General features: G+C 37.9%; 1 protein-coding gene across 1 annotated transcript; it reads right to left on the bottom strand.

Moving 5' to 3' along the window:
- Positions 1–2468: 2468 nt before the first annotated feature.
- LOC139727993 (cilia-and flagella-associated protein 96-like) lies at positions 2469–9513 on the bottom strand. The gene is made up of 7 exons (XM_071638960.1): positions 9327–9513; positions 8548–8767; positions 7924–8061; positions 7265–7340; positions 6619–6798; positions 5893–6068; positions 2469–4775 (listed from the first exon to the last, which is right to left on the bottom strand). Exons 1-7 carry the CDS (start codon positions 9421–9423, stop codon positions 4730–4732), a joined length of 933 nt encoding a protein of 310 aa, XP_071495061.1. The 5' UTR covers positions 9424–9513; the 3' UTR covers positions 2469–4729.
- Positions 9514–13007: the final 3494 nt, after the last annotated feature.

Raw genomic sequence — 13007 nt, 5'->3', positions numbered from 1 at the left:
TTTTATCATGCGTGAAAAGTGAAAAAATGTTTAATTCTCTGTATTTCTTTATATCATTCTATACATACAACATCGCAAGCCATGGTAGTCTTTTCATTCAGCAATGGCGGCACAGAAAGTTAAAAAGTTCGTAACTTTTGAACAGATTGTTCAATTTTCCTTAAACTTTCACTGACATGTTCTACTGAAATTACTGCATTCTCTCAATCACATGTACAGTATATTAAGGTAAATATGTCTTTTAATGTAAACAGTGGATTGCAAAATTTTGTAGAGCAGGGACAAGAAGTTACTAGTAATGCATTAAAACAAAAACAATCTAGACACCAATACATTCGAGTACTGGTATCAATCCAGTCATGGGTTGTTGTTTGTTTGTTTGGCCATTTGTATTGCCTCAGAGTTAAAAATAGTCACAACTTTAAGCCTAATGTATTCCTTTGTTTTTATACCCTTGTCAGTACTACATGTATATTTTGGTCTTGCAAATTAATGTTTAATTAGATTATGAACCTTTCAGCATTCCAAATTATGAAAACAATGTCATAGGCCTGAAATGGCGCATTTCTTTCATCTTGATTTGCCTACAACATTGTGTGTTTATCCAGGTCTACATCATTTCTTAACATTTCTGATATTACTGTCACAAAAAAGGAAGAAATACGTGCATTTTGTTTATTAAAACCATGTAAATAGGTTTGTCACATCAAAGCAAAGTGCATATATGTATGATTGTTCTAATGTGGTGTACATGTTTAACTTTTGTGCAGACTTTCATCCAAAAGCTGGCCATGCATTGAATAGTCCATTTTGGTAATGCATTGTATGGCTTGAGATATTTTCAGTGAATTGAAAGTTCTGTAGTAGCATATAATCAACTGTTCCATCAATGTACAAAGCCCACCTGATATTCTAGTTCCCTAACTACTCTCAAACAATTCAACTAGGAAAGTAAGGTTTTGTACTTGATGGTTGTTGTTGTTGGTTGTTGTTGTTTTGTTTTGTTTTGTTTTTTTGTTAAGTATGGGACTTTTCTGACAGTGGGCATCCATCATGACTTTACATTGGAAAGAAAAAAGCACTGTAATCACAAAACTGCATTCTTACTTTAACATTTTAGATTGAAGAGATGGGTATAATGTTGCTCTTCAGATGAATGTCATGCTGTCGTTAGCTGAAAAATCCAAGTGTGCTAACCATGTGGACAGATGTCTCATTTCTTCAGTTTCCTACTGCAGAATTGCTTCTTTTTAGAGCTCTAAAGCTTCATTGTGTTTGTTTTATGTTTTTTTTTTTATAATTTCTATTAAAAATAGATTTTTATGGTTGTTTGTGAGAAAGCAGAGCATGGTGTTTGGTAAATCAAGCAGCATTTTATAGTAAGATCGATCATAAGTCTCCTGGAGCTATACAATCCACTCATTACAGTTCCGAGTATCATTATCTCTATAGACCAATCCAGCCTGGCAGCAAAATCTGCCATTAACTGCAGTGTCCCATGCGAGTATGTGTATAGCAAGTGCATGATATATGGCGACCAGCTCGCGCCCGCTGCAATATATATCATGCATTCAGCATATGCATGCCTAACTGGAACACTGCAGCTAATGGGGGTGTTATGCCAGTCAGACTAGTGTATATGATCATTATATAAATGCATGTACCGTAATTTATATAAATACATGTAATTACGTTTGAACTCAGGTAGGCTTCTTTCTCTCTCAAAAAAAGTCCAAACCTTACTGCAGCTTTATTGTTTCATTTGCAAAGTGCTTAAAGGTGTGTAGAGCTCTGTATACTACACATGGACCAATTTCACAAGTTGTCACAGTAGAATTTAGGTCACTTTTTTAGATGAATATACATGGTTATTCATAAACATGGCTATTTACAAAGCAAATGGGAGTAATGTATGATATGATAACACTGTAGTGGTATTCATGGATAAGATGACACTTGAACAAAAAGCTATATTTTTTAGGGGAGAGGGAGGGCAATTTATTTAAGGGTTATTAGTTTTATGAAGTGTATTGGATAAATTCTACAGATGTAGATGAACCTGCAAGCCCATGAGAATGGTTCTTTCTTTGAAATCTGTTATCACCCTAACCCTGGCTTCAGCTTCATGTCCTTTCAGCATTACAATGTAACTGTCTTTTGTAGTCCATTTCTCTGTTACAGGCTGTATACTTTTCTGTCAGTTGTGTTTACATGTACAGTATATTCAAAATTCAAAGAGCTGTCAGCCCTTTAGTATTGTATGTTTAACATATTTATACATTCTCTCCATTTTTCTTAAGATCTATTTAAATGGTTCATTTAGAAGGTGATATTGTTTATAGTGCAAATAATGATCACAATGTGACTGTAAATAATAAGATATCAAATTGACATTTGTAGATACAATGATTTATTCACAAGATTCTTACGCACTGGACAGAGTTTCCCTCTGCTGCAGTTTGGCAGCATAACATAATATATGAATATACAAAGTAGCAAGCAGCACATTTGTGTATTTGAAGGTATATAGCAATTATCTTGGGGATGAAAATGCCAAGAGCTGGAATGCATGAAGTCAATACTTATCATGAGTATACAGTATAAGGGAGTTTACAGTTGTGATTTGCTCATGTGCAAAATCAAGGTCAAAGGGCAATGTTTGGATATTAGCCATTGAGGTAAAAAAACAAAAATGAATCCTCAGGCAAATGCGGACCAGAAATGTGACGTTATGATGTGTTTCACACTTGTTAAAACATACAGGTGAATGTGATTCATCAGCAACGTTCAACGAAAGCTGTTCATGCATTTGATTTACATTGATTACAAAGATGGCATGCTTCAGTGCACAATGCTTCATCACAAAGACCTTTCCATGTCATTTGAAAGTCTGTGGTTTAGGGGTGAAATGAGACATGCACTAAACGTGAACTCCTTTAAGTTGATGGACAGCAAGTGTTACATGTGTACTGTACATTGCAATATTTGTAGAAATAATTTTCTACCCTCGATTCTGTGATCCTCATGGACTTTGGAATAAACTATTTTCTTTCCAGCTAATGTATGCCGACTCTGAAATTAAGCTTGTGCTGTTGCCACCGCCCAACACATGTATGATGTATGTTTTGGTTGAGACGTATACATGTAGTACTCTTGTAGTCACTGCATATCCTCAACATTCACCGTACACAACATGAATCAATCAGTTTACATAAAAGTACGGAGATCCAATTTTCCACTAGGGCATACAGAGATTACTGTCCAGTTCAATGTCCATGTGTTTGTTTTGTTTTTAGACACAATTTCCATTTCCTTAGCATTTACACAGCATATTATTGATGATGTGTGTTGGTTGCAAGTTAATGGATATAACTCATATTAAAAGATTTATCCTAGTTTCACCATATTATTAATTTGTGAGTCCCAGTCAATTCGCAATAACTTTTATCATATGTACTACCCAGACATACCTAAATTGATCTTAAATGATGTTCCAATAACACACCATTGACTAATTCAATAGATTGTTTTCATCTTCCCACCATAAACAAGAAGCTCTGCAGGCCAACATTAACTAAATAAAAAATATGGAAACCACACTGCATTTAAATAGCAAAATTTCAAAAATAATGAAATTCCTAATCAGCACACTACTATACCTGCAAACATATTAATTTAGCAAATACGGGAACATTCGTATTCATGATGAGGTAATTACCTGCTTGAAACTTACTGATGTGAACTACATAGCAATGACATACAGCACTGTTCCTGTTCTTTGGTGTTGGTGATGTGTTTTACGTTGAATCCATAGTTGGCCATCAAGACACGATACAAATATAGTGGTCCAGTGTATCTCTATAAAACAGGGGCTGTACTTCTGTCTGTTCTCATGCATTTAATAGGCAAGCTGAACACGAGACATACTCAATAATCACTGACCCACAGCCCATGACAAACCCACATTAGCATATAGCCTTCAATATACACACAAAAAAATAATTATTTGCTATTTACAATAATGTATTTCACCATGATCGCTCTATTTCTATGCAAGAAAGTGCAAATGGGATATTTATGTTGTCATGATTGCGAATGGAAGAAGCACAACCAACAAAAGGGGAGCATGCATAGGAATATGATAGCCCGTACAACAGGCAATTCACGCACAGGAAGTAGCATACATGTTCAGATACAATGTACTAGTAATGCAGTAAAAAATATACATGAATTGCTAACAGCATTATTACAGTGTTCAAAGAAGACACTTATTTCAAATGAATGCTTTTTCTATGGTGTCATTTGAACCCAACTGTTCAAGGTGCTAAACTATGTGCTATACATTGTATTTTCATGTGTACTCGTGAGGGCATCATAATTGCATATATAACATGAGCAATGAGAGAAGACAGAATTTTTTAAAAGAAAACTCATATCAATGAGCAGTCAACAATTCTCCATCAGAGAAGGAAGGGTTTCTGCAGATGCCATCAAATAGTTTTGAGCATGTTGTGCACACAAGCTGTTTCCACATGACGGTGTCCAAAGCAAGTGCATTATGAAGACAGCATTGATGGGGGTACTGCTGAATTTGTCCAACTCCTGGGAAGCTGATGTCTCATTTTTTTCTTTCTTCTTCTTTCTTTGATGATGACATTCTTCATGGTCGAATTTCCCATTTACCCTACAAGGAGTACAGTCTTTGTCTGTGTATCTGGATGTGGAGTGATCACGCTAATGTTCCTATCGTCCTGAAGTTTGTGCTGTTGATTGACCTGGAAAGAGAAAATGCATCACAAACATGAAACATGGTAGTTGTTGGCAGAACTTTGTTGAGAATTTTTTTTTTTAATAAGCGGAGCTGCAAACAAGTATCACATTAAAGAAAATGAGAGGGAGAGTGACCAAATGATAAGATACCTATTGATTGCAAGTGTTGATAAAATCATCAAACATGAATTGTGTCCATTGACATCATACAGGCAGCTGTGCTAGTCGTATATCTGTGAAATCATTGTTCAGCAATCCTTGTCTGTTTTGTGCATCTTGACAATGTTACTTTATCAAGACAAATTATTTCATTGCACATTGTTTAACTCAGAATTTCCCTGTTACAGTGTCAAAAAATCCCCAACACATGACTTTGTCTTTTGATCATACCCAGAGATTCTTTGTAAAACAATACACTGGCATTGAAAATTGCCATTAATTTTATTATTTCTGTGTCATTTCAATCCAATTTCAATTGGTTTCTTGTTTTTCTTTGTTGATTCCATTTGAAATACAAACAAACTATAAAAGTTCATCCGTAATAATCTTTTTTAACTTTTTACTTTCACACACATACGCATGCACACACACACACACACACACACACACACATAAATAATGGCTCCTGTTACAAGATGTAATAGCGCCCCCTATTGTTGTGTTGTAATCTTGTAGGCATAAAAGAAGTTGCCAGAGACGACAGCTTTGTCCTGGAAGGAATTCAGAATGGCAGAACAAGAGTTTACAATCATCTATCGAAGATTCTACATACCGAACGTGGGTGAAAGTGAAAGCCAACAGCTCCTTCATAAATATATGCATAGCATCATATTTCTGTAAAAGCTGTTATTATCATGTACAGATATTTTCGCAAATGAGGATATCATGGACATTTTTGCAAGATGATGTTTTTGCTAATGGACACCAATGCTAACATAAGTGCACTATGGATTACCCTAGCGCATGGCGACATTTTCGCGTGTTGTTAAATTAGCGGGTCCAACAGTGATCCATGAAATTCCCAAAAATAACAGCTTAACAGTTCCATATGTATAAAAATGCTTTCGATTTATTTGGTACTTTTGTGACATTGTGTAAGATATCATTGGTGCTGTACTTTACCTGATAACGTTTTGATTGATGATGGAGGATGTTGGTGCTGACTTTGGTCCAGGGGACGGTGTGAAGATCTTGCCGCTGCTGTTGGTTGGGGGAGGACCCTTCTTTGCCTTGGGTCGGTAAGGGTCATTGGAGTGTGATGGGTAGGGGTCAAAGGTTCCAGCCTTCATTCCAGCGATCTACATGGACGAAAAAAATTGAACTAATTTCTCACAAACTATTTCCATTTTATCCCACAAACTTTACCAAATCTTCTAAATTACTGAAGAGTACACATTCTTGTCATGTATAACACAGATTGCAGTCCGCATTTGCAAGCTCACCTAACAATAACACAGTAGAACGATCTCTTTTAATGGCAACTTCAAAACAGTCAGAGGAATGTATCAGGGCAAATCTTCCTACAGTCAACCTTGCTTAAGTCAACCTCGCATGTTAAAGTCAAATACACTGTAATTGCCTAAGTCAAAGGTCTTTTTCAAGTCTATTGTTTCAATCCCTCATAAGTCGAATTTTCTCAACGTCAAAGCTATCTACAGGCCAAATAGATTCGACTGCGGCAAGGTTGACTGTAAATTCATTCTTTAAGAGCATGTGATCCTGAGTAATGACATTGAAGTTCAAGCACCATAGATCTGTTCCGATCAAATCATCGAAAGTGATATGCAGCAAAGTGTCACAAACTAGCCAATCATAATCAATATCCTGACTGTTTCCATGGCGACTTACTTCCTTGGCTGGATGGCTGGGCCTGAAGGGTTTCACATCCTTTTTGGTGCTGATCTTTGCCTTGAGTGGGGGCAGCGGTCTGTCGCTGGCGTAGGGGTTCTGGTCAAAGTACGACTTGGGATGCATATTGAGGCGAAAAGCACCACCTTTCAGTGCTGCCTTGTGCTGCTCGAGGTGTTTCTGTGGAACAGGCAGGACAAGGTTTGGATGATTTCGTTCTTGACCTCAAAAACGGATGTTACATATTCGTTTGGGGTGCCTCCAACATATTAACATGATACAGATAAAGAAAAAAAATTACAGAAGTCTTCTAGGAAGCTTCCAATACGACAAAATACTTTAATAAGTCAAACATTTTAAATGCTGCGAGTGTTTTGAGTTAATGTTCATCACACACACATATTGCAAATCAAAGTTGGCTTTTACAGGAACTTTTTCTTCTGTCACTCTGTCTTGCTGTTTACAGGAGTTTACAATAAATTGTTTACATGCATACATACACACATGCAGCAGTGTAACAATTTTAAAACTCTTCGCTGGTAATATGCAAGAAGAATATATTGCGAGTAGTCGATATGCGCATCCACAGGGTAAAAACAGAGTACCAAAATGCAACAATAAAGATGATTTTATGAATGATACTTACTCTTCTCAACTCCTTGCCCTTGTCATATGGGTTTGAAGAATACTGATAACCTTTTCCAATCGTCAATGCGGGATAGCTGAAATAGCAAAACAAATTATTGATTTGTGTGATGCAGGTTTCTATGTGTTCTTTTTTTTTATTAAACAAACATCACTGTGAAAACAAAAAAACAATCCTTGTTGTTTCCTCTTGTGAATATAAAATCCTACAGTTTGACAGCTTCATTCCTTGCTAGGCCTGTTTTAACTTCATCCTTATACAATAAGTGGTGACTGGTGAATCTCCATTGTAAATGGATCTACTTCTTCATAAAATACACGTTGCATAAATGGCTGGCACTCCAATATAAATACATATACCATGCACATAGTTACACCACTGCACAAATTCATTTCTTCGATCAAAATTTTGTTCTGATATTACAGGAAATGATCCCTTTTGAGAAAACTGACCGTATTAAACTGTAAAGAAGAACAAAACAAATTATATCGACCATTCCTCATGCACTTGTCCAATACGAACAAGTATTTATGTTGAAGTTCCGGGGTACTTAGAATTTTGATTTATAAAGAGAGAAGGAAATGAGGGAGGAAAATGGAAAAGGAGGATAGATCATTCATTATGTCAAGAACAAATTTAAGTAAACGACAGAAACGCACCCAAAACCTGTGCCCTTCTTTCCGGGATTGGTGATGACATTTCTTCCAGGTGCCTTATGGCTCTTGGCTCCTTTGCCCACGGGACTGAAGGCAGGAATGGCCCCCGAGAGTGTGCCATAGTGGTTGCCCAGTCCGCTCCTGTAAACAGCAATTTACATCAAATACAGTGAGTGCATGAAAGGAGCATGATGTTATAAGTAGATGAGACAAATGTTACCAATGTCTGAAAAACTGATGCTGTGAAGTACATTAACAACTTGTCAGTCTGATGCATGCAGAGGAGTCCGCAATCTAATGAAAATTGACCACCAAAAACGGCACTTTGAGTGTATCACCACAGTTTTAAGTTCATTCGCATGAGTTTTCCCCTACCTTAATAAATGCTGAAATAGGGTTTACCACGCCAGCACTTTCATTCAACTATCACAACACATGTTTTTGTCATAATGCATCAGTCATGTATCAATCAAATATCACCACACATGAAAGGAGATCAATAAATACTATGAAGGGAAAAATAAAAAATGCTACATTTGAAGTCCATACTAGCTTTTACATTCTTGCAGCAACTTGTATGATTGAGCAATGACATAACCATTAATAGGTGGGACTAAAGAAGCTTACGGTTTCTTATCGCCGCTGCTAGGGAGGAAGGCCTTTCCGATATTCTTGTTGCTCTCTTTCAGCCGGTCCTGCCTTCTCCTCTTCACAGCGTCACTGTAGGCTTCCGACTCAAAGACTCTGTTAAACTTCTCATCGAAATAGCCCGCCTGGAGTGCCGACCTGGTCTTGCTACCTCCTGGTAACATTTGCTTTGCTTTGTGTGCCGCTTCGTTGAAGGGCTCTGTTGGTAATGATTACAGGGATAAACAAAAGATCAATTCAATGATCAACCAAGTGCAATATAAACATAATCTAACTCTACCAAAATTACAAAATACAACTACACACGTAACTATAATACAACTCTGAACCAGAAATACAATACATGCACAGAAGTCATTGTGAAGTCAGCAAGAGTAAAAGATTGAGTCATACATTTATATGAATGGAAGGTTATCATATCAAAATAAAAGTTTTAATAAACAATTTTGCAGCAAATTATCATGATGTATGGTGAAATTGTGTTTTAACAATCATCCCAGATTTAAAGTTTGCAATGATGCACAACAGGGATGAAAATTAAAACAACAAATTGTCCATACATTCTTTAGTTGTTGTTTTTTAAGGGAAATAAAATACTTAATTACATGTACACCATTTACATGCACAGAGAACTGTAATTTGAAATTCATGAATATTAATATCCAAAGGCAAATCAGAAATCTAATAAAAAGCAAAAATCAACTCTGCCTTCATAATGTACTGAGATACTTTATACTTAAATTATAAATTATTCTTACTTGATCCAGGTGGGACGTATCTGTCGCCAATCGACACATATCCCATCTCTTGGAAGAGACCGATTCTCTCCATGTCTGTTTTTCCTCCGCCAGCCATGATGTCGTCTTGCTTAACCCTTTCCTGGCTACTTTGTCCTGGTGAAATTATTTACTATCAATGGTGAATTCTCGACTGGTGTGACCAGAACTGCTGCTGTGGATCAGTCTCGATATTGCTCCTCTTTAAAAAAAAAAAGAAGGCCTCTATCTGTGGACAGAAAATCAGATCCTTTATCACATGAAACTTATACTGGTACTCTCTATACACAATGCACATGATCATTTATTGTACATGCAGGCCACTTGCATTTACAGGTGAAAACGTAGTTCTGGTATGCCTGCACAACTGTCAAATTTCGCTACAAAATGTACACGTATGAGAAATGCACGAAATAACGCTGTAATAACACAAAGAAAAGTAAAATATGAACCAAAAAGGTTTGCACCTCAAAACTTTCCTGATCTGGGTCAGGCTAACTCGGACTCAGGGACAACTTGGCCTCACTTTGATGGCAGGGCCGAGTTGCCCCTCTGGATTTACAGTGTTGTACTATGGGAGTGCTTCACGTTCTGGCCGGTTGCAGTTACGGGCTGAGTTGATACAAAGCGTGCATAAAAGAACCTCTTTGACGTGCATACAAAATGAACGAAATTGTGCAAGACGGGTTTCTCAAACTCTTACCAGAACTACCTTTCACTTAATATCCCAACAAAAGTTGAAGTAAAGAAGATTCTTATAAGTATATGGCTCATGGCGTAGCTCCTATCAAAGGCTAAACATCAGATACTGAGTATTACATGTATCATCAATGATGTACACTGTAGATCTTACGCATTAGGCCTAATTGGATTTTGTTAAGGTGAAGGCAGAAATAGCCAGAATGTTTACTAAACCCACACAGGGATCATGGTATTAAACTCACATAGACCTACTCAAACTGTACATTAGAAATCATGTTTACTTGTACAACATGTTGTACACCACTCGTAGTAGAAATTCTACTAAAAGTACTAGTAGTATAGTGAGGTGCCCGCACCTCGTCAGGGGCCCGAATACCGTCACCCCACTTAAAATAGTTTTGAGCGCACTAAACAAAAATGTATGCCCGGGACTGTGTTCTGTACGCTTGAAACTTGGCAGGGCTACCACAATCAAGCAAATTGTGGTGAAAACCGAACAGTTTTTCGCAAAAATCTGAAATTTTCATAGGGCTATAGGAATATGTGTTAAAGTCACCCGCACGCATCTTTTACGTGTATGTCTATGGGAACATCACTGTCACCCGCACACGTCTTTTACGTGCTAAGCCTATGGGAGAGCGAGTGACGAGTTGCGGGCCCCTTCCTTAGCGCGCAACTTTTTCGCATCGTTCGCGTTCGACGACGATAGCTGCAAATTTTCAATATCGATCAGTGAACTTGTGATTCCATTGGAATTTTCAGCATGTATGTGAGTTGGATTTCAAAAAATTTCAGTGACGAAATGTGATTCAAATATGGGCAAACATTAACTATGACGAGGTGTGGGTCACCCAAGTATACTACAGTAGTATAAACACAACACACCGAGCCCAGCATGCTATATATAGACAATCTAGGGTTCTACAGAGTATAGTGATATATGCATCTTTACAGAATATGAAAGTAGAAACTATCTGCTCTGCCGCCTCTGCTATGCCTTGGTTGATACTGCAATGATTACTATAGCAGTACCGGTACCACTACTCATTTATTTCAGTAGACTCGTTTATTTCATTAGGTATCACATATTTTATTTTATAGCAGTACTCGTTCATTTCATGGGAATAACACTAACGGTTAAGTGTTTTAATAGGGGTAATGCCGACTTGGATACCAAATCCCACTGCCACCAGCCAGAGCTGCTACTAATATGTGCTAGCGCTAGCAGCGCAGAGGCAGAGCAGAGAGCCGTTACTTATTTTTTAGGCGTGTTGACTGTGTGTGAGGCCCACTACCACTTCCGAACACTTTTGGGAATTAAAGTTTTCTGCTTGGTAAATTTCACATGCACGAGCAGACACGAGACCAGAAAGATTACATATTTCGTAGGGGCTAATAGAAGTGTAGTACATATTACTGGAAACAGAAAAATCAGAACTTACCAAATCAGTCGTTTCTTCTAAATTTCGTCTTCCGATATAATCACGTTTTTTGATGTTGGAAACGGAAACGCTCTTCCCACACTCCGTATCGCAGGAGGTACGTTCACTGTTATCCGTTCGGCGCACACACACACACAAGTGTTGTGACGTGTATAAATCACAAAGGAATCATACACACACGCTACACGGGTGCATAAACAGAGCAAAGGTGATTCCCGCAACTACACACAATAGCGAAGTTGCTAAGCTACGCGAAGCTGGTCGGTGGTACAAATGGCCAGTGTCTGTCAGAGAGGGCGTTTTATCACTCTCTACGAACCAGTCACCACTATACAGTTACTGTATCACAATAATATTGTAAGTATCAAGCATACTGACTCCAATGAACCCTTTGCTTGCAATCATCATGTAAAAAAGCACAATTTTCTGATGATTTATGTTTGCTCTAAGGTATCGGGAACTGAGTCAAGATATGGAATGTTGTATAACTTTAGTTTCATGCTCGCTCATGCTTTCATTTCGTTCCGTTTGTTTGACAACGAAAGTGAATTCTTTCAGAAATATGACAAGCAGATGCATTTGGTATTCAATAGGCCTATGAATATAAATAATTTTGATACCCCGGATTGACAGACAGTGGCATAAGTGGGGTAAAGGGTGCATGATATCTGCAGTGGTGGATGGGGCCCGGGGGTAAACCGGGCGCGCGCTGCCCCCCCCCCCCTTTTTTTAAAAGGTTTTTTTTTTTTTTTTTAACAAATGAAATACAAAGAAAAAACGAGGGGGCGCGACCCCTTTAATTTTGTAAAGCCCCCACCCCTTTACGGAATTCCTGATATGCCCCTGTATCTGTGCTCTCTATAGGCAGGGCTCGACACTAACGGTGGCCCATGGCCCGGGGCCACCAAAAATGAAAGTTGGGCCACCAAATTTTAAAAAATGGCAAATTTGGTGGCCCGCCTAAGGGCCACCAAAATATTTTGAAAAGTATGTCAATAAATTCGTAACTTTTTGCGCCGGAAATTAGCAGTTAAATTTCTTTAAAGGATGGATGGAAAGAACTGAATGAGTACCTGAGAGTGAGTGTTGCGAGTTTGTTGAGGTTTATTTATGAGAAGATATGTCCAACTTCCCCAAAACTATGATAAAATTTAAGTATTTGACTCATTAAAAAAACAGGGGCCTGTTGCATAAAACTTACCGTTGAATTTCAGTGGTAACTACCGTCAAAATTAGGCGTCACAGCCAATCAGCATCAAGGATTATAACATTTACCGCTAATTTGAAGACTTACCGCTAGAAAGGAGCGGTAAGTCCAGCGGTAAGGGTTTTATGCAACAGGGCCCAGGCCTTTTAATGTGTTTTATTGTTTGTTTGTTTCGGGCCACCAAAATTTGAAATTAATTATTTTGGTGGCCCCATCGGGCCACCAAACAAAAAAGTTAGTGTGGAGCCCTGCTATAGGCCTAGTTGAGCAGGCAAGATTTACCTGCATGAATAAGCCAGTTTGGTTTTCACT

The sequence above is a fragment of the Diadema antillarum genome, unplaced genomic scaffold (assembly GCF_040938485.1).
Source record: "Diadema antillarum isolate AM-2024a unplaced genomic scaffold, OU_Dant_1.0 seq00000161_RagTag, whole genome shotgun sequence".
Taxonomy (NCBI): Eukaryota; Metazoa; Echinodermata; class Echinoidea; order Diadematoida; family Diadematidae; genus Diadema; species Diadema antillarum.
The sequence above is the reverse complement of the archived record's forward strand: the minus strand, read 5'-3'. Positions and strand labels throughout refer to the sequence as shown.